This window comes from Boleophthalmus pectinirostris, unplaced genomic scaffold, assembly GCF_026225935.1.
Source record: "Boleophthalmus pectinirostris isolate CB_2022bp ecotype Guang Dong unplaced genomic scaffold, ASM2622593v1 HiC_scaffold_10, whole genome shotgun sequence".
NCBI classification, from domain to species: domain Eukaryota; kingdom Metazoa; phylum Chordata; class Actinopteri; order Gobiiformes; family Gobiidae; genus Boleophthalmus; species Boleophthalmus pectinirostris.
Window position 1 is genome coordinate 31,774,966 of NW_026570971.1, and position 22,120 is coordinate 31,797,085.

A 22,120-nucleotide genomic window follows, 5' to 3' on the forward strand; every position below is an offset into this window, starting at 1 on the left:
GTAAAACAGCTCAACTGTTTTGAAATGGAAAAAAAAATAATGATAAATAAATAAATATTCTGTTCTATTTTGGAGCTCTGAATTTGATTTAGACCAAATATATTCATGTGTCCTTCCTTGTTTCCTTCAGTGCTTCCTCAGTGAAGAGTCCTAGCTGCTTCCTGTATAGACCTGGTTTAGTCCTGGTTTAGACTTGGTTTAGACCTGGTTTAGACCTGGTGTAGTCCCAGTTTAGTCCTGATTTAAATTTGACTTTAGTTCTACTTTAGTCCAGGTTTAGTCCTGGTTTAGACCTGGTTTAGTCCTGGTTTAATCCTAGTTTAGTTCTGGTTTAGTCCAGTTTTAGTCCTGGTTTAATCCTGGTTTAGTCCTGGTTTAATCCTGGTTTAGTCCTGGTTCAGTCCTGGTTTAGTCCTGGTTCAGTCCTGGTGTAGTTCTGGTTTAGTCCTGGTTTAATCTTGGTTTAGTCCTGGTTTAGACTTGGTTTAGACCTGGTTTAGACCTGGTCCTTTAGTCCTGGTTTAATCCTGGTTTAGTCCTGGTTTAATCCTGGTTTAGTCCTGGTTCAGTCCTGGTTTCCTGTAGTTCCTGGTGTAGTTCTGGTTTAGTCCTGGTTTAATCTTGGTTTAGTCCTGGTTTAGACCTGGTTTAGTCCTGGTTTAATCCTGTTTAGTTTGGTTAGTCCAGTTTTTAGTCCTGGTTTAATCCTGGTTTAGTCCTGGTTTAATCCTGGTTTAGTCCTGGTTCAGTCCTGGTTTAGTCCTGGTTCAGTCCTGGTGTAGTTCTGGTTTAGTCCTGGTTTAATCTTGGTTTAGTCCTGGTTTATCTTGGTTTAGTCCTGGTTTAGACTTGGTTTAGACTTGGTTTAGACTGGTTTAGACCTGGTGCAGTCCCAGTTTAGTCCTGATTTAAATTTGACTTTAGTTCTACTTTAGTCCAGGTTTAGTCCTGGTTTAGACCTGGTTTAGTCCTGGTTTAATCCTAGTTTAGTTCTGGTTTAGTCCAGTTTAGTCCTGTTTAATCCTGTTTAGTCCTGGTTTAATCCTGGTTTAGTCCTGGTTCAGTCCTGGTTTAGTCCTGGTTCAGTCCTGGTGTAGTTCTGGTTTAGTCCTGGTTTAATCTTGGTTTAGTCCTGGTTTAGCCCTGGTTTAGTCCTGATTTTGTCCTGGTTTAATCCTGGTTTATACCTGGTTTAGTCCTGGTTTAATCCTGGTTTAGTCCTGGTTTAGTTCTTAAATTTGACCTGGACTAACCCAGTACATTCATCTGTCCTTCCTTCTTTCCTTCAGTGCGTCCTCAGTGAAGACTCCTAGCTTCTTCCCTTGCATCCTTGCCTCCTTGGTTGTAGATTTTTTTTGTGTTAATCTCATCTCTGAATCTGGGAGGGCATCCGGTGTAATTCTGATATCCCACGAACCTCACTCCAACCAAAACAAACTAAATTATCAGATTTTTTTGTCAACTCAGTGCTGTCTTCATGCAACCTTCCCTAGCTCCTCGTCCACGCGGCTGCGACAGTTTAGATAAAGAAGTGTCCTTACCATGTGTCCTTAACGCTATGGCTTTTTAATCCTTGGTCCGTATCCAAACAGTTAGTCCTCACGTGCTTCCTAGCTCCTTAAATCCATCCTCGTGTCCTTGTTTCCTTGTTCTGAGAAAAGTGTGAAATCTCCAAAGCAACAAGCGGCGGGAAGAATGAAAAAAGCGAAGGAGAGACGGAGGGTTAAAAGAGGAGAGGAGAGAGGAAAAGGAGGGAGGAGAGGAGTTAGTAGAGAGGAGAGAGAAAAGGAGGGATGAGTCGGGGGGGGATACAGGAAAGAGGAGAGATGAGAGAAGAGATGAAGGGTTAAAATAGGAGAGGATATAGGACAGAGGAGTTAGGAAAGAGGAGAGAGGGAAGGAGAGAGGAGGCACGCTGCAGCCATAGAGAGCGGTCTGACTCAACACAACAGCAGCACAGAAACAGGAACAGAGAGAGAGAGAGAGAGAGGAGAGCGGAGAGAGAGAGAGAGAGAGGAGAGCGTGAAAAGAGAGAGAGGGAGTGAGTGAGTAAGTGAGCGAGCGAGAGAGCGGGGACGGTGGGCCATGAAGGAAGAGAGGAGAGGAGAAAGGGTGAGAGAGAGGGAGAGAGGGAGGAGTAAAGAGACAGTGAAGAGAGGAAGAAGGGCAGAGAGAGAAAGTGAGAAAGATGGAAGATGAAAGGATAAAGAAAAGAAAAGGGAGAGAGAGATGTACAGTCTGTGGAGAAGAGGGATGGAGAGATGGAGAGGAGAGAGTGAAGGAGGAGGGAAAAGATAAAAGAGAGAAAGGAGAGAAGACAGGATGAAAGGATGAGTGAGGGAGAGAGGAGAGAGAGGGCTGGACAAAAAGTAATCACATTTAGGATTTTTTTTTTTTTCATCCTGGTTTAGTCCTGGTTTAATCCGGGTTTAGTCCTGGTTTAGACCTGGTTCAGTCTTGGTTTAGTCCTGGTTCAGTCTTGGTTTAGTCCTGGTTTAGACCTGGTTTAGTCCGGGTTTAGTCGTGGTTCAGTCCTGGTTCAGTCCTGGTTCAGTCTTGGTTTAGTCCTGGTTCAGTCTTGGTTTAGTCCTGGTTCAGTCCTGGTTTAGTCCTGGTTTAGTCCTGGTTCAGTCTTGGTTTAGTCCTGGTTCAGTCCTGGTTTAGTCCTGGTTTCAGTCTTGGTTTAGTCCTGGTTCAGTCCTGGTTTAGTCCTGGTTTAGTCCTGGTTCAGTCTTGGTTTAGTCCTGGTTCAGTCTTGGTTTAGTCCTGGTTCAGTCCTGGTTTTAGTCCTGGTTCAGTCTGGTTTAGTCCTGGTTCAGTCTTGGTTTAGTCCTGGTTTAGTCCTGGTTTAGTCCTGGTTCAGTCTTGGTTTAGTCCTGGTTCAGTCTTGGTTTAGTCCTGGTTTAGTCCTGGTTCAGTCCTGGTTTAGTCCTGGTTCAGTCCTGGTTTAGTCCTGGTTCAGTCTTGGTTTCGTCCTGGTTCAGTCTTGGTTTAGTCCTGGTTTATTCCTGGTTTAGTCCTGGTTCAGTCCTGGTTCAGTCCTGGTTTAGTCCTGGTTTAGTCCTGGTTTAGTTTTTCATATTAATTTGATCTTAAATAAAATAAATGACACAAAAGCGGTTTACAAAATCTTTAAATACTGAAATTTTAAACCTGAAACTTAAAACTCTAAAGGTGATTTTTTTCTGAAACATCGTGATTTTGATTTCTGTTTTCAGTAAAGGATTCTCTTCAAAGTTCATATTTTAAACACGTCCAGAAGGAACAACAAAGACTGAAATCTGAACTGACAAACTAATAGATGAATCACATTTCAGAACATTGTATTTTGTTGTTTGTGGAGTATAAATTGCAGTAAAATGTCAAAAAAAAAAAGTCAGTCTTTTTTTCTAATTGTGTCAATTCAAATAGTGATTTGGATTGGGTCATGTTTAATATTTGAGTCTAAACTGTAGTTGTGTTTTTAAAGAGGACATTAAAAAGAGGAGGTTGAATAATGTAAAGTCCTGGTCCTGATGCTGCTCCATTGCTGTCGCCGCGGAGACGGAGGGAGGGAGACAGTTTCCACGGAGACGCCTGCCTCCCACTCGTCTCCGCGGCGACGTTCAGAACCTCCTGTCCTTCTTTTAATGTTCCTGCTTTAGACCTGGTTTAGACCTGGATTAGACCTATTTTAGACCTGCTTTAGACCTGGTCTGGTTAAGACCTGACAACACCTGCTTAGACCTGCTTAGACCTGCTTAGACCTGCTTAGACCTGCTTAGACCTGCTTAGACCTGCATTGTCCTGATTTATTCAGTCTGTCTCGGTTTAGACCTGGTCTAGTCCTATTAACTCCTGATTTAGTCCTTATTTAGTTCTGATTTGGTCCTGATTTAGTTCTGATATAGTCCTGATTTAGTCCAGGTTTAGGTCTGGTTTAGTCCTGGTTTAAGTCTGATTTAGTCCTGGTTTGGTCCTGGTTTAGACTTGGTTCAGTCTCTGCTCTGAGGGTGATTCATTTCACAGACAGAAGTGAGAAAATCATGAAAATATTATTTCAATTATTGAAATGTGTTAAGAAAATAAAGTCGTCTCACACCAGACCTGGTTTAGACCTGGTCTAGTCCTGGCTTCAGTCCTGCTTAAATCCTGGTTGAGTTCTATAGATATTTGTGTCACATTTACATGAGAAAAGAACAATAGAGAGTTAAGATGTTTCTGTTTTACAGGACTCAGGGTTCACACAGGAAACTCCGACTGCACAAAAGAATCCAGATCATCTTTGCCCCAAAACCTCAGACTCTTGTCCCAGTCCACAGCTCAGTGTGTCAGAGCCAGGTCCTGGTCTACGGGGGCAAAAGAGGCACTAGAACCAATGACTGTTTATAAAAGGACATAGCTAACACACTAGACAAACAGGAAGTCACTTCCAAACAGGAAATGAGCTTGAGGATGAAGTGGTTTCTTGGAGCTCTGACTGCAGCTGACCATGTCCTCTCACTCTCTCTCTGACTGCTGCTGTGAACCTCGACATTGTGGTTTGAAAATGTTCATATACACACTCTACATGATCCTGGCGACAAGTATTAGTATTAGTGTTAGTGTTAGTATTAGTATTAGTTGTCTGTCTTGTCTTTGCACAAGCTCATATACACCCTCAGAGGTCAGAGGTCAGCGTGGCACTGGGTTTAAAGTCTTTAAGTGTGTGTGATTCACCCTTATGTAATGTTGTAGTTCAGTGTTTAGAAGACCTGGTCTCCTGACCTGCCGGGGCATCGGAATAATTGTCTTCCAATTATGATTCACTTTGTATTTCTCCTTGAGTTTGCAGACTTTTTAAAATATTTTTTTGACTATTTAGATTTTTTGATGTCTGGATGTTTTTTTTTGTGTTTTCTCAAGAGTGAGGTCCAGTCCTGGTTGAGTTCTGGTCCAATCCTGGTTCAGTCCTGGTTGAGTCTTGGTTCAGTCCTGGTTCAGTCCTGGTTCAGTCCTGGTTCAGTCCTGGTTCAGTCCTGGTTCAGTCCTGGTTCAGTCCTGGTTCAGTCCTGGTTGAGGATGGAGCAGTGGTGTAGATTTATTAGACTGTTGTGGTGAAGTAGAAGCTGAAAAGCAATGCAACTGTGGATTTAGTATTCAATCCACTTTACTACTCTCACCTATGTTCCCTGGTTTAGTCCTGGTTTAGTCCTGGTTTAGTCCTGGTTTAGTCCTGGTTTAGTCCTGGTTATATCTCTGGTCCTACTCTCCTATGGTCCTATGCTCATGAGTTTTGGGTAAAGACCAAAAGATATTGATGTCAAAATAGCACAAAACACCTCTGTAGTTGGACACTTTTGCATTGAGGAGAGACACTTTAAACACATTAAACGAAACGAAATTTTGCTGAAAGTTCTTTTTTTTTTTTTTTTCCAACTCGCCCATGACCCGTAGACCCTCCTGACGCTGGGATCTGAACACAGCACAGGGAGAGGAGCTCAGTGACACGGGAGGAGGTGGTGACTGGAGGAGGTGTCTGGGGTGAGGGAAGTCGAGGTGTACCTGCTCACTCTGGCCCGGATCGTGAAGAAGGTGGATGAAACCCAGTGGTGCTCAGCGTGTGTCTGTGGAAAGCGTCTCACTGGAGGAGGTGAGGATCTACAGCACATCCTTTCTCCTCCTTCTCTCTTCTCCTCCTTTTATCTTCCTCCTCTTCCTCCTGGTTCTCCTCCTCTCTTCCTCCTTTTCCCCGACTCTTTTCTTCCTCCTCTTCATCTCCTCGTCCTCTTCCACCTGGTTCTCCTCCTCTTTTTCTCCTCTTTCTTCCTCCTCTCTCCTCTCTCTCCTCTTTTCTGTTAATCACTTTTTTTTTTCATAAACTCATTTCCATGTTTTTCTCTCGCTCGGATCATAGATGAGATTCAGTCTGACTCAGGCTCCACTGCACCCACGGACTCTAAATATACACAGAACTGAACCAGGTCTGAACCAGGTCTGAACCAGGTCTGAACCAGGTCTGAACCAGGTCTAAACCAGGTCTGAACCAGGTCTGAACCAGGTCTAAACCAGGTCTGAAACCAGGTCTAAACCAGGTCTAAACCAGGTCTGAAACCAGGTCTAAACCAGGTCTAACCAGGTCTAACCAGAAACCAGGTCTGAAACCAGGTCTAAACCAGGTCTAAACCAGGTCTGAACCAGGTCTGAACCAGAAACCAGGTCTGAACCAGGTCTAAACCAGGTCTGAACCAGGTCTGAACCAGGTCTAAACCAGGTCTGAACCAGGTCTAAACCAGGACTGAACCAGGACTAAACTAGATCTAAACCAAATCTAAACCAGATCTGAACGAGGACTAAACTCGCTCTAAACTGGTCTAAACTAAACCAGGTCTGAACCAGGTCTGAACTGGTCTAATCAATGTCTGAACCAGATCTTAACCAGGTCTTAACTGGTCTAAACCAGATCTAAACCAGGACTAAACCAGATCTTAACCAGGTCTCAACTGCTCTAAACCAGGTCTAAACTATGTCTGAACTGGTCCAGGTCTGAACCAGGACTGAACCAGGTCTTAACTGGTATAAATCAGGTCTAAACCAGGTCTAAACCAGGTCTCAACACAAGGTCTAAACCAGGTCTAAACTAGGTCTCAACCAAGACTAAACGAGGTCTGAACCAGGACTACACCAGGTCTGAACGAGGTCTAAACGAGGTCTAAACCAGGTCTAAACCAGGTCTAAACCAGGTCTAAAGCAGGTCTAAAGCAGGTCTAAAGCAGGTCTAAAGCAGGTCTGAACCAGGTCTAAAGCAGGTCTAAAGCAGGTCTAAACCAGGTCTAAACCAGGTCTAAACCAAGATTAAACCAGATCTGAACCAGGACTACACCAGGTCTGAACCAGGTCTAAACCAGGTCTAAACCAGGTCTAAACCAGGTCTAAACCAGGACTTACCCAGGTCAGGACTTAAAATAACACAGATTACTCCACTTCCTGTGACTCAGCCTGACTCTGCCTCTGCCCACACAAATGCACACACACACACACACACACACACACACACACACACACACACACACACACACACACACACACACACACACACACACACATACATGCACACACACACACACACACACACACACACAGCACACACACACACACACACACACACACACACATGCACACACACACACACACACACACACACACACACACACACACACATGCACACACACACACACACACACGCACACACACACACACACACACACACGCACACACACACACACGCACACACACACACACACACGCACACACACACACGCACACACACACACACAGCACACACACACACACACACACGCACACACACACACACGCACACACACACACACACGCACACACACACACACACACACACACGCACACACACACACACACACACACATGCACACACACACACACACACACACACACACACACACACACACACACACACACACACACACACACACACACGCACACACACACACACACACACACACACGCACACACTGCACACACACACACAGGTTTTTTTCCCGATGCTGATATCGATTGTTTAGAATCCAGAGCAGCCGATGGCCGATTATCTCTGCTGATATTTTATGGATGATATAAAGGGACAATTTGGATTATTTTCCCAAAATGATGAAATTTAAATGTATTAAAAACTCACACACAGCTTTTTCATCACAAACCTTAACGAGAGCTGTGGTCATGTTTTCACTTTTCTCTTTGTATTAAAGTGGACCAATACACACATGTATATCATCTCAAACACACACATTTACATCAGAGCCAGTGTGGACTGATGCTGAGGTTCATGTGGAACTAAACACTAAATCCACTTGAAATAAATCTGGGCCTAAAGTGTGTGATGCCTCGACAAGTTCAAGTACTATGTGACATCACGCAGGGAGGCTGCAGGGGCGGAGTATGAAGTGTAGAGACCAGTAAGACCAATCACACTGCTCCTTATACCCCAAACTAGTCCTGGTTTAGACCTGGACTAGTCCTGGTCTAGTCCCGGTTTAGTCCTGGTTTAGTCCCGGTTTAGTCCTGGTTTAGTCCTGGTTTAGTCATGGTCTAGTTCTGATTTAGTCCTTATTCAGTCCTGGTTTAGTCCTAATTTAGTCCTTATTCAGTCCTGGTTTAGTCCCTGGCTTAGTTCTGGCTTAGTCCTGGTTTAGTTCTGGTTTAGTCCTGGTCTAGTCCTGATTCAGTCCTGCTTTAGTCCTGGTTTAGTTCTGGTCTAGCCCTGGTTTAGTCCGCGGTTTAGTCTTGGCTTAGTCCTGGTTCAGTCCTGCTTTAGTCCTAGTTTAGTCCTGGTTTAGTCCTGATTCAGTCCTGTTTCAGTCCTGGTTTAGTCCTGATTTAGTCCTAATTCAGTCCTGGTTTAGTCATAGTTTAGTCCCTGGCTTAGTTCTGGCTTAGTCCTGGTTTAGTTCTGGTTTAGTCCTGGTTTAGTCCCTGGCTTAGTTCTGGCTTAGTCCTGGTTTAGTTCTGGTCTAGCCCTGGTTTAGTCCCTGGTTTAGTCTTGGCTTAGTCCCTGGCTTAGTCCTGATTTCGTCCTGGTTTAGTCCCTGACTTAGTCCTGATTTAGTCCTGGTTTAGTCCTTGTTTAGTCCTGGTTTAGTCATGGTCTAGTTCTGATTCAGTCCTCTTTCAGTCCTGGTTTAGTCCTGATTTAGTCCTAATTCAGTCCTGGTTTAGTCCTGGTTTAGTCCCTGGCTGAGTTCTGGCTTAGTCCTAGTTTAGTTCTGGTTTAGTCCTGGTCTAGTCCTGATTCAGTCCTGCTTTAGTCCTGGTTTAGTTCTGGTCTAGCCCTGGTTTAGTCCCTGGTTTAGTCTTGGTTTAGTCCCTAACTTAGTCCTGCTTTAGTCCTGGTTTAGTCCTGGTTTAGTCCTGATTTAGTCCTAATTCAGTCCTGGCTTAGTCCTGGTTTAGTTCTGGTTTAGTCCTGGTCTAGTCCTGATTCAGTCCTGCTTTAGTCCTGCTTTAGTCCTGGTTTAGTCCTGGTTTAGTCCTGGTTCTTGTTGCAGTACAATGTTCCCAGATGGACACAGAGAAAGTGTTAATGTGAGAATTTGACACAACAGTTTCAGATCCTGAAGTGAAACGAGGACAAAACCAGATGCCCTCCCATCCCCCTGCATCCCTGTAGTGTTAGATTGAGATAGAATCAGGTCAAATGTCTAGTTCATCTTTGTGTTGTGATGTCGTGGTGTGGTTGGGTGAACAGGACCTATAGGAGATTGGGCCTTGATAGAAATGATCAGGCAAAAAAAAAAAAAAAGCATTTGTGGATTTGTTTTTTCTTTTCAGACGATGAGACGGGTCCTGGCTCTGCTCCGTGTCTCTTCATGTTGTTGATGTTTCAGATCAGATCAGATAAACACATCTCACCACAGCTGTCTCTCAGAACAAACTTAGAGCCAAACTGGGACTGTGTTTGGACTCATCTCAGTCTAATGATGGTTTTTGAGGTTCAGTCCTGGTTTAGTCTTGGATTAATTCTGCTGAGTTCTGGATTTGACCTAGTTTAGACCTGGTTTAGTTCTGGTTAAGTGTTGGTTCAGACCTGGTTTATTTGTGGTTTAGTCCCGGTTTAGTCTTAACATGGTTTAGAACTAGTTTTGTCCTGGTTTAGTCCTGATTTTGACCTGGTTTGGTGCTGATTTACTCTGGATGTTGTGGGTCTTGGTTGACATGTCTTTGCAGCATCGTGTGGCGGTCGGGGACTGTACCTCTGGACTGGCAGACCTGGGTGTTGGTCCCTCTGTATCAGAAGGGGAACCAGAGGGTGTGTTCCAACTCCAGGAGAATCACACTCCTCAGCCTCCCCGGTAAGGTCTATGCCAGGGGACTAGAGAGGAGAATCCGACCGATAGTCAAACCTCAGATCCAGGAGGAGCAGTGTAGTGAGACTGTGGAACACTGGACCAGCTCTACACTCTCCATCGGTGCTCCAGGGTTCATGGGAGTTTGCCCAACCAGTCCACATGTGCTTTGTGGATTTGGAGAAGGCATTCGAGCGTGTCCCTCGTGGTGTCCTGTGGGGGGCGCTCTGGGAGTATGGGGTCCGGGGCCCTTTGCTAAGGGCTGTCCGGTCCCTGTATGACCGGAGCAGGAGCTGTGTTCATTGCCGGGAGTCAGTCAGACCTGTTCCCAGTGCATGTTGGACTCTGCCAGGGCTGCCCCTGTCACTGGTTTGGGGACCACAGGATCTCATCTGTGCTGTTTGCAGATGATCTTGTCAAATGGCTCCATCGAACCAGGACCTGCAGTGTGCACTGGGGCAGTTTGCAGTCGAGTGTGAAGCAGCTGGGATGAAGATCAGCTCTTCCAAATCCAAGGCCATGGTTTTCGACCGGAAAAAGGTGGCTTGCCCTCTCCAGGTGGGTGGAGAGTCCCTGCCTCAAGTGAAGGAGCTCAAGTATCTCGGGGTCTTGTTCATGAGTGAGGGAAGGATGGAGCGTGAGACTGACAGGCAAATCGGTGCAGCACCAGCAGTGATGCGGTCGATCTATGTTCCTCCCTTCACCTATGATCATGAGCTCTGGATAATGACCGAAAGAACGAGATTGTGGATACAAGCGGCAGAAATGAGTTTCTGCAGGGTGGCCGGGCGCTCCCTTAGTGACAGGGTGAGGAGCTCAGCCACACAGGAGGCGCTTGGAGTAGAGCCGCTGCTCCTCCACATGAAGATAAGCATCTGTTCTGGATGCCTCCTGTTCTAGACATGTGCCTTCAGAAAGAGGCTCTGGGGAAGACCCAGGACACACAGGAGGGACTATGTCTCTGGTCTGGCCTGGGAACACCTCGGGGTCCCCCTGGAGGAGCTGGAGGAAGTGTCTGGGGTGAAGGAATTCTGGGAGTCCTGCTTAGACTGATGCCCCTGCGACCTGGATAAGCAGAAGAAAATGGATGAATGGATGGATAGTTCTGATTTCAGAGTTCAGTCCTGGTTCATTTGTGGTTTAGTCCCTGTATAGTCTTGGCTTGGTTTAGTGCTGTTTAGTCCTGGTTTAGACTTGTTTTAGTCCTGGTTTAGACTTGTTTTAGTCCTGGTTTAGACTTGTTTTAGACTTGCTTTAGTCCTGGTTTAGTCTTGTTTTAGTCCTAGTTCATTGTTTTCCAGATATAATGTAGTGATGTGCATGAGGCGTGAGGGTGGCAGTATCTTGTTGGAAGGCATCTGGGCAGAGTCAGTTTAGCGACACACAGAAGGTTTAAATCAAAGCTATTCTGCAAAATTAAGTTTTTAATGTTTTATCTGTTTCCCCATTTACTCCCCAGACTTGTGTCAGTGATTTCTGCATGTTTGGACAATCTTTAATCACACATTTTCACTTATTACACAACCACTGTGATGTACGCACTTTATTTTACAGTTTTATTTTCTTAATCGGTGATGCATGTGGGATTCTGCAGACTTGTGTAGTTATTTTGGTACTTTTTTTTATTATACTTTTTGTTAATATCCTCTGTTCACTAGTGTGATGTGCAGCTATCCACAGAAGAGACCATCAGCACTTTTTTATTATATCAATATTACGATGAAAAATGTACAAATTATGACAAAATGATCCACTGGTGTCACAGATGATAACCACAGAGCACACAGAGGGGGGATTAGTGCATTAGTGTTTATGGCTGTAGTTTACGACAGTGTTGACTCAGAGCAGTAAAAATGTGATTTAAATAAACTTCCTGTTCATAAATGAGGAGTTTATGGTGTTTACACGGAGAAATGAGGCATTATGGAGAACTGCTGCTGAATGTCTGACACTCCATAGAAACAGAGAGAACAGAGGAGAGAGGAGAGAGAAGAGAGAGGAGAGAGAGAAACACAGAGGAGAGAGAGGGAGAGAGAAGAGAGAACAGAGAGGAGAGAGAGGAGAGAGAAGAGAGAGGGAGAGAGAAGAGAGAACAGAGAGGGAGACAGGCAGGTAGTGAACCCTCTACTGGAAAGGTTTCATAGTGCAGCTTTAATCTATAAGTTGAATGTTCAAACAGTAGATGTTACATATATTTGTTTTGTTTTTTCTCATTTTTAGGAGGTGCAGTCTCGTCAGGATCTCTCTTTCCTCGGCTTGTGTCTCTATATTTACCTGTTTTTCTGTATGTTTTTGTTTGTTTGTTTGTGTTTCTTTCGTTGTTTGTGGTCTGACGTTACATATTTTAATAAAACCTGTTTATCGGTCGTATGTTGCACAAAAGTGAGTTTTGAGACAGGTTATACCTCATCAAAACAGACCTGCACTTGTGTTTTGTTTCATTCACACGTTTGACTAATCCTGCATTATTAGTCTGTCTACAGCTCTACAGCTCTCTCTCTCTCTCTTCTCTTTTTCTTCTGTCTCTCTCTCTCTCTCTCTCTCTCTCTCTCTCTCTTCTCTTTTTCTTCTCTCTCTCTCTCTCTCTCTCTTCTCTCTTCTTCTCTCTCTCTCTCTCTCTCTTCTTTTTTTCCTCTCTTTCTCTCTCCATCTCTTCTAAGCTCATGTGGTTAAAATGATCTGCCTTGGTAAAATCAAAGCCTCTCCTCTCTCTCTCTCTCTCTTTCTCCTCTCTTTCGTTCTTCTCTCTCTCTCTCTCTTTCTCCCTGTCTGCTCCTCTGGCTCTGGTCCTGTCTTTGCTCCTGCCTGGCGGGCGTTGCTCCTGTCTCTTGCCCCTGTCTTTATTAAAGGTGTTATTTTTAAAGTAAATTAAAGGTGCTGTTTCACAAAGCTCCAGAGACGAGACATATGTTTCTCTTGAATAAATTACCAAACACTTTCTTTTTTCATCTCATCCCTCCTCCTCCTCCTCCTCCTCCTCTCTCTCTCCCTCCCTTTTTCTTTACCTTCTCCTCCTCCCTCTCTCATTTTTTCTTTCTCTTTCTCCCCCTTTCTCTCCACTCTTTCAACTCCCTCTCTTCTCTTTTGTTCTCTCTCTTCTCTCTTTACCTCACCACACTCTCTCTCTCATTCTTTTGCTCTTCCCTGCCTCGTTCTGTCACTCTCTCCTCTCCCTCTTTTTTTCTCTGTATTTCCCTTGTTATGTCCTTTTTCCTTCCCTGTCTTTTTTTCCCTTTCTCCTCCTCCTCTCTTCTCTCTTCTCTCTCTCTCTCTCAGGAGGGGGTGATGGAGGGAGGACTGTGTCGATAAAACAGAAAAACAACAGGAACAGAAACATGTGTAAATAAAGAGAGACATTAGTGTGAACTTTTGACATCTGCTTGAAATAAACATGTTTGCTACAACCACACTGTCACTGAGACCACAAGTACTAGTAGTAGTAAGAGTAATACAGTAGTAGTAATAGTTGTAATTATATTATTATTATCATTATTATTAGTAGTAGTAGTAGTAGTGGGAGTGGTAATAGTAGTAGTAGTAGTAGTAGTAGTAGTGGTAGTAATAGTAGTAGTAGTGGTAGTAGTAGTAGTAGTGGTAGTAGTGGTAGTAGTGGTAGTGGTGGTAATTGTAGTAGTAGTAGTAGTAGTAGTAGCAGTAGTAGTAGTAGTAGTAGTAGTAGTAGTAGTAGTAGTAGTAGTAGTAGTAGTAGTAGTAGTAGTAGTAGTAGTAGTAGTAGTAGTAGTAAGTAGTAGTAGTAGTAGTAGTAGTAGTAGTAGTAGTAGTAGTAGTAGTGGTAGTAGTAGTAGTAGTAGTAGTAGTAGTAGTAGTAGTAGTAGTAGTAGTAGTAGTAGTTAGTAGTAGTAGTAGTAGTAGTAGTAGTAGTAGTAGTAGTAGTAGTAGTAGTAGTAGTAGCAGCAGCAGCAGTAGTAGTAGTAATAGTAGTAGTAGTAGTAGTAGTAGTAGTAATAGTAGTAATAGTAGTAGTAGTACAGTAGTAGTGTCCAGTTGATAAAAAGGCCTCTCTTATTCACATGAGACTGGAGCAGGTGAATCAGGACCAGGTTTAAACCAGGACTGAACCACTGTCCTGGTTTAAACCCTGTTCAGTCCCTAAACCAGGTCTAAACCAGGACTAAACCTGGACTAAACCAGGTCTAAACCAGGACTAAACCAGGTCTAAACCTGGACTAAACCAGGTCTAAACCAGATCTAAACCTGGACTAAACCAGGTCTAAACCTGGACTAAACCAGGTCTAAACCTAAACCAGGGTCTAAACCAGATAAACCTGGACTAAACCAGGTCTAAACCTGGACTAAACCAGGTCTAAACCAGGACTAAACCAGGTCTAAACCTGGACTAAACCTGGACTAAACCTGGAAAACCAGGACTAAACCAGGACTCTATATATTCCATGTGTGAAGTGTAGAGTGACTCTCTGGCTCCTCTCTGTGGTCACAGAGTTTCCTGCAGACCAGAGCAGCTCCACACACTGGAGAGACACAGGAGCAGCAGAAGCAGCAGAAGCAGAGGGAGACGACTTCTACTCACAGTGCGTCTGACAGTGTTGTGTTTCTTATTCTTGGTTTGGTGGGATAGAACCTGCGCTAGAGATTTATCATCATTTTACATGAGTTAAGTAGTAGTCACAGCTGCCCTGCCCACTGACGGGAGTGAGGCTGCCAGTCTGTGCCATCAGCCCCTCCCACCACCAACACTCCCACTCCACATTCATATTAGGCCATGCTGGGGAAGTGTCTTGCCAAAGGACACAACAGTTTGAATCTCACTGTGTCACCTGATATTCGCAGAGGACTCCCGGTCCAGCTCAGAGGTCCAGGTCCTCAGAGGTCCAGGTCCTCAGAGGTCCAGGTCCTCAGAGGTCCAGGTCCTCAGAGGTCCAGGTCCTCAGAGTGTCTGTGCAGATCCTGACTGTAGATGCACTGATCCAGCTTTTTCAATACTATGACTTTAAGTATCTGTCAATATCTGATATAAACCATCAGAGCACAGACTGAACACAGCAACTATTTCCAGAAAACAAAAATGAAATAAGACAGAAAGGACGTCTCTAAGTGACCATAAAACAAATACATGAATAAACTCAATCACATAAATTCAAATAATAAATTCAAACATTCTGAGATTTTCAGGGCGACTATGATCAGCTGTTTGTATTAAGTATCACTGATGATACTCAGTACCAGGACTGGATCAGTGAGTCCCTGAACCAGACCAGGTTTTACATCACGAGGGAGTCCACACACGGAGATAAAAGATGTGAGGTGGTGCACACAAGTCCAGGGGCCACAGTCTGGTCCTGGGCTGGTCTTGGTCTTGCTCTGATCCTGGTCTGGTCTTGGTTTGGTGCTGGTTTGGTCCTGGTCTGGTCCTGGTCTGATCCTGGTTTTTATCTGGTCTTGGTCTTGGTCTGGTCCTGGTCCTGGTCCTGGTCTGGTTCTGGTTCTGGTCTCTGTTTGGGGGGGTCAGGGGGAGTCTTTGGAGGGAGATAATAAGTGTGAATGGTCCCTGTGCTCCTCCTGTTAAACTGACACAAAGACCAGGGAGAGGCCAGGTTCAGTCCTGGTCTAGTCCTGGTCTAGTCCTGGTCTAGTCCTGCTTTAGTCCTGCTTTAGTCCTGGTTTAGTCCTGGTCTAGTCCTGCTTTAGTCCTGGTCTAGTCCTGCTTTTGTCCTGGTTTAGTCCTGCTTTATTCCTGGTTTAGTCCTGCTTTAGTCCTGTTTTAGTCCTGGTTTAATCCTGCTTTAGTCCTGCTTTAGTCCTGCTTTAGTCCTGCTTTAGTCCTGCTTTAGTCCTGGTTTAGTCCTGCTTTAGTCCTGTTTAGTCCTGCTTTAGTCCTGCTTTAGTCCTGTTTAGTCCTGCCTGGTTTTTAGTCCTGGTTTAATCCTGCTTTAGTCCTGTTTAGTCCTGCTTTAGTCCTGTTTTAGTCCTGCTTTAGTCCTGTTTAGTCTTTTAGTCCTGCTTTAGTCCTGGTTTAGTCCTGCTTAGTCCTGTTTAGTCCTGGTTTAGTCCTGCTTTAGTCCTGCTTTAGTCCTTTTTGTCCTTTTAGTCCTGCTTTAGTCCTGCTTTAGTCTTGCTTTAGTCCTGGTTTAGTCCTGCTTTAGTCTTGCTTTAGTCCTGTTTTAGTCCTGGTTTAATCCTGCTTTAGTCCTGTTTCAGTCCTGCTTTAGTCCTGGTTAGTCCTGGTTTAGTCCTGGGTTAGTCCTGTTTTAATCAGAGCAGTTGCAGAGTGGAGCTGCTGCTCATTAGAGGAAACTGTGATCGTGGAGCCAAGATGGACGCCGCAATTATCCTGGCCCCGTGACCCCTGAACCCGACATCTCCACGGCAACGGGCGAGCGAGCTGATGGAGCGGCCGCCAAACAGATGTGAGCAACGCCAAACATACCAAGCACACGCGACACACGGAAAACACATGGAATACACACGGAAAACACACGGAAAACTGAATATTCCACATACGGAGGCCAGGAGGGATTTTAATCAACACAATATCATCAGTCTGAAATAATATAAGAGAACTATAGCACTGAACCAGGACTAAACCAGGACTGAACCAGGACTGAAACAGGACTAAACCAGGACTGAAACAGACTACAGGACAGACTAAACCAGGACTGAACCAGGACTAACCAGGACTGAACCAGGACTTAAACCAGGACTGAAACCAGGACTGAACCCAGGACTAAACCAGGACTAAACCAGGACTGAAACCAGGACTGAACCAGGACTAAACCAGGACTGAACCAGACTAAACCAGGACTGAACCAGGACTGAACCAGGACTAAACCAGGACCCAGGACTAAACCAGGACTGAAACAGGACTAAACCAAGACTAAACCAGGACTGAAACAGGACTGAAATAGGACTAAACCAGGACTAAACCAGGACTAAACCAGGACTAAACCAAGACTAAACCAGGACTAAACCCGGTCTAACCCTGTGTAGTATTTGTTGTGCTGCTCTTTTTGATCGACACAAAGCGGCCCATTACGGCGCGTTGCCGTGACGACGCCGTTCACCAGATCCAGTTTGACGGACGGACTAACGACCAATTACACGCTCCCTGCTCCTCTCACAACACGCCATACAAGACCTGGTTTAGACCTGGTTTAGACCTGCTTGAGACCTGCTTGAGACCTGCTTTAGACCTGGTTTAGACCTAGTTTAGACCTGAGATAGACCTGGGTTAGACCTGGTTTAGACCTGATTTAGACCTGAGGTTGACCTGGGATAGACCAGGTTTAGACCTGGTTAAGTCCTGGTTTAGGCCTGGTTTAGACCTGGGATAGACTTGGTTTACACCTGGGTTAGTCCTGGGATAGACCTGGTTTAGACCTAGTTTAGACCTGAGGTAGACCTGGTTTAGACTTGGTTTAGACCTGGATTAGTCCTGGGATAGACCGGGTTTAGACCTGGGTTATACCTAAAGTAGACTGGAGATGGTTTAGATCTGATTGAGTCCTGGTTTAATCCTTGCATTGGCCTGGTTTAGACCTAGTTTAGTTCTGGTTCAGTCCTGGTCCTGGCCTGGTTTAATCCTGGTTTAATCCTGGTTTAGTCCTGGTTTAGTCCTGGTTTAGTCCTGGTTTAGTTCTGAAACTCCTGGCTGTGCACTGATGTTTCTGAGTTGTGTCTTGTGATTTGAGGAGCACTTTCTGAGGTCTTTTCTTGTGAACGTTCTGATCCGATTTGTGTTTGTGATAAAACCTTTTGTTGATTGTGAACAGCTGTGGAAACATCTGAGCCGTGTTTGTCGCCGTGACGATAATGAGACGCCATCTTGGAGCTGCCTGCATGAAAAAAACATGAGCCACAAAGAACACAGACACACACACACACACACACAGACACACAGACACACACACACACACACACACACAGACACACACACACACACACAGACACACACACACACACACACACACACACACACACAGACACACACACACACACACACACACACACAGACACACACACAGACACACACACAGACACACACAGACACACACAGACACACATAGACACACACACAGACACACACACACACACACACACACACACACAGACACACACAGACACACACACACACACAGACACACACAGACACACACACACACAGACACACACAGACACACACACGACACACACACACAGACACACACACACAGACACACACACAGACACACACACACACACACACACAGACACACATAGACACACACAGACACACACACACACAGACACACACAGACACACACACACACACACAGACAGACACACAGACACACACACACACACACACACACAGACACACACACACACACACACACACACACACACACACACACACACAGACACACAGACACACACACACACACACACAGACACACACACACACACACACACACACACTCACACTCACACACACACACACACACACACACACACACACACACACACACACACAACACACACACACACACACACACAGACACACACAGACACACACACACACACACACACACACAGACACACACAGACACACACACACACACACACACACACACACACACAGACACACACAGACACACACACACACAGACACACACAGACACACACACACACACACCAGACACACACAGACACACACAGACACACACAGACACACACACACAGACACACACACACACACACACACACATAGACACACATAGACACACACACACACACAGAGACACACACACACACAGACACACACACACACACAGACACACACACACACACACAGACACACACACACACACACACACACACACAGACACACATAGACACACACACACACAGACACACATAAACACACACAGACACACACACACACACAGACACACATAGACACACACAGACACACACAGACACACATAGACACACAGAGACACAAAGACACACACGCGCAACCACACACACACACAGACACAGGTGCCAAGAACGTGATCTGGAAAATATAAGACCAGGACTAAACTGGGACTAAACTGGGACTAAACCGGGACTAAACCGGGACTAAACCGGGACTAAACCAGGACTAAACCAGGATTATACCGGGACTAAACCAGGATTAAACATCACTAAACCATGCCAAGACTAAACAAGGACTGAACCAGGACTGAACCAGGCCAGAACCTGTGGCTGAACCAGGACTAAATCAGGACTAAAGCAGCTGTCAGTCAAAGCGTGAGCAGAGAGCGCAGGTTAGACTCACAGATGTTTGCAGAGGTGTACAAAAACAGGAGAAGAAACGTTACTGGGCAAATGAAAGACACTGTATCAATCTTTCTCCCATAATTATTATAAAAACACGCCCTGTTCAAATCCTTCTTATAGTTAGCAGTACGAGTCTGTACAAGGCTCCGCCCACAAGCCAGGTGAGGGGAGAAGTGAAACTCATCAAACACGTTCATATGTTGTTCTCTGTAAACACATTTTAGCACATGATCTCTGCTCTTTTACCTCCCCTCTCCCTCTCTCCACTGATCTGAAGGTTGTCGGTTCGAATCCCGCTCTCCACGTTAAAACATTATTGGTTGATTTGGTTTGACAGATCTGTTGAAACACAGGTTGGCGGTGTGATTCCAGCTCCCACAGATGAATGCTGCCGTTGTGTCCTTGGGCAAGACACTTAACCCACCTCGCCCCAGAGTCTGTGTACACTGGTGTGAGAGTGTGTGGATGGTGTATGTGTGTGTCTGTGTGTGTGTGTGTGTGTGTGTGTGTGGTTTGTGTATGTGTGTTGTGTGTGTTGTGTGTGTGTGTGTGTGTGTGTGTGTGTGTGTGTGTGTGTGTGTGTGTGTGTGTGTGTGTGTGTGTTGTGTGTGTGTGTGTGTGTGTGTGTGTGTGTGTGTGTGTGTGTGTGTGTGTGTGTGTGTGTGTGTGTGTGTCTGTGTGTGTGTGTGTGTGTGTGTGTGTGTGTGTCTGTGTGTGTGTGTGTCTGTGTGTGTGTCTGTGTGTGTGTGTGTGTCTGTGTGTGTGTGTGTGTGTGTGTGTGTGTGTGTGTGTGTGTGTGTGTGTGTGTCTGTGTGTGTGTGTGTGTCTGTGTGTGTGTGTGTGTGTGTGTGTGTCTGTGTGTGTGTGTGTGTCTGTGTGTGTGTGTGTCTGTGTGTGTGTGTGTGTGTGTGTGTGTGTGTGTGTGTGTGTGTGTGTGTGGTTTCTTCATGTTAAGTGTGTGAGTGTCTTGAAGGTGGAAAAGTGCTGTAGAAAAATAATGTGACCATTTACTATTCTCTCTCTTTCCTCCCTTCCTCCCTCTGCATCCCTGTTTCCTTTCCTCCTTTCCATTCTCTCTCTCTCTCTCTCTCCCTCCTCTTTCTCCACCCTCATTTTCTTCTCTCATCTCCCTCTACTCTCTGTCTCTCCCTTCCTCCCATTTCTCTCTTTCTCTTTGTCCCCCCACCTTTCTCTCTCTATTCTCCTCCTCCTCCTTTTCCTCTCTCTGTCCCCCCTCCCTCCTCCTTCTCTCTTTCTCTCCCTCCCCTCCTCTCTCTTTCTCCCTCCTCCTCTCTTTCTCTTTCCCCTCCTTCTCCTCTCTCTTACTCTCTCTTCCCCTCTTCCTCCTCCTCCTTTTCCTCTCTCTCTGTCCCCCCCTTCTCTCCATCCCCCTCCTCCTCTCTTTCTCTCTTCCCCTGCTTCTCTCTTTCTCTCTCTCCCCTCCTCCTTCTCTCTTTATCTCTCTCTAATCCTCCTCCTCGCTTTCACCCTCTCTCCCCCTCCTCCTCCTCTTTCTCAATCTCTCCTCCTCCTCCTCCTCTCTTCCCCTCCTCCCTCTTCCTCCTCTTTCTCTCTCTCTCTCCTCCTCCTCCTCTCTTCCCTTCCTCCCTCTTCCTCCTCTTTGTCTCTTTCTCTCCTCCTCCTCTCTTCTCCTCCACCTCCTCTTTCTCTCTCTCTCCTCCTCCTCCTTCTCTCTTTATCTCTCTCTAATCCTCCTCCTCGCTTTCACCCTCTCTTCCCCTCCTCCTCCTCTTTCTCAATCTCTCCATCTCCTCCTCTCTTCCCCCCTCCCTCTTCCTCCTCTTTCTCTCTCTCTCCTCCTCCTCCTCTCTTCCCCTCCTCCCTCTTCCTCCTCTCTTCTCCTCCTCCTCCCTCCTCCTCTCTTCTCCTCCTCATTCTCTCTTTCTCTCTCTCTCCTCCTCCTCCTCTTTCTCCTCCTCCTCCCTCTTCCTCTCTTCTCCTCCTCATTCTCTTTCTCCCCCTCTCCTCCTCCTCCTCTCTTTATCTCTCTCTAATCCTCCTCCTCGCTTTCACCCTCTCTTCCCCTCCTCCTCGTCCTCTCTTTCTCCCTCTCGTTCCCTCCGTCTCTCTCTCTCTCTCTCTCCCCCTTCCCCCCGTCCCTCCTCCTCCTCCTCCTCCTCCTCCTCTCCGTCCTCGTTGTCTCTTTCTCTCCGCTGAGATTTCTCGACACATGTTTCCTTGTTTTTAATTATGCTCAGAGTCTCTCAGGACCAAACCTGTTGTTGTTTGTCGAGTCGAGTTTAGCAACAAAACAGAAATAAATATTCAGCACCAAAAATATCAATAAATCTGTGACAAAAACACCAGAACTGAACCAGGACTGAACCAGGACTAAACCAGGACTGAACCAGGACTGAACCAGGACTAAACCAGAACTGAACCAGGACTGAACCACCAGGAAACCAACCAGGAAACTGAAACCAGGACTGAAACCAGGACTAAACAAGGACTGAACCAGGACTAAACCAGGACCAGGACTAACCAGGACTAACAGAACCAGGACTGACTGAACCAGGACTAAACCAGGAAACCAGGACTAACCAGAACAGGACTGAACCAGGACTAAACCAGGACTAAAACCAGGACTGAAACCAGGACTGAACCAGGACTGAACCAGGACTAAACCAGGACTGAAAACCAGGACTTAAACCAGAATGGAAACCAGGAGACTGACTAAACCAGAACCAGAACTGAACTGAACCAGGACTAAAACCAGGACTGAACCAGGACTAAACCAGGACTAACCAGGACTGAACCAGGACCAGGACTGAACCAGGACTGAACCAGGACTAAACCAGGAACCAGGACTGAACCAGGACTAAACCAGGACTGAACCAGGACTGAACCAGGACCCAGGACTGAACCAGGACTAAAACCAGGACTGAACTAAACCAGGACTGAACCAGGACTATAAACCAGGACTAAACCAGGACCAGGACTGAAACCAGGACTAAACCAGACTGAAACCAGGACTGGAAACCAGG

The 22,120-nt window shown here is 45.8% G+C and overlaps 1 protein-coding gene across 3 annotated transcripts in view; it reads right to left on the minus strand.

The window, feature by feature from the left end:
* prkd1 (protein kinase D1) overlaps window positions 1-1,756 on the minus strand; it is a 48,345-nt gene extending 46,589 nt beyond the window's left edge. For all 3 annotated transcript variants that reach the window (XR_008632673.1, XM_055156893.1, XM_055156889.1), the window contains exon 1: window positions 1,542-1,756. Coding sequence is in view for 2 of the 3 variants with exons in the window: in XM_055156893.1 (XP_055012868.1) it covers window positions 1,542-1,544 (3 nt within the window). In the remaining variant the exon portion in view is untranslated. The remainder of the gene's footprint in view (window positions 1-1,541) is intronic.
* Window positions 1,757-22,120: the final 20,364 nt, after the last annotated feature.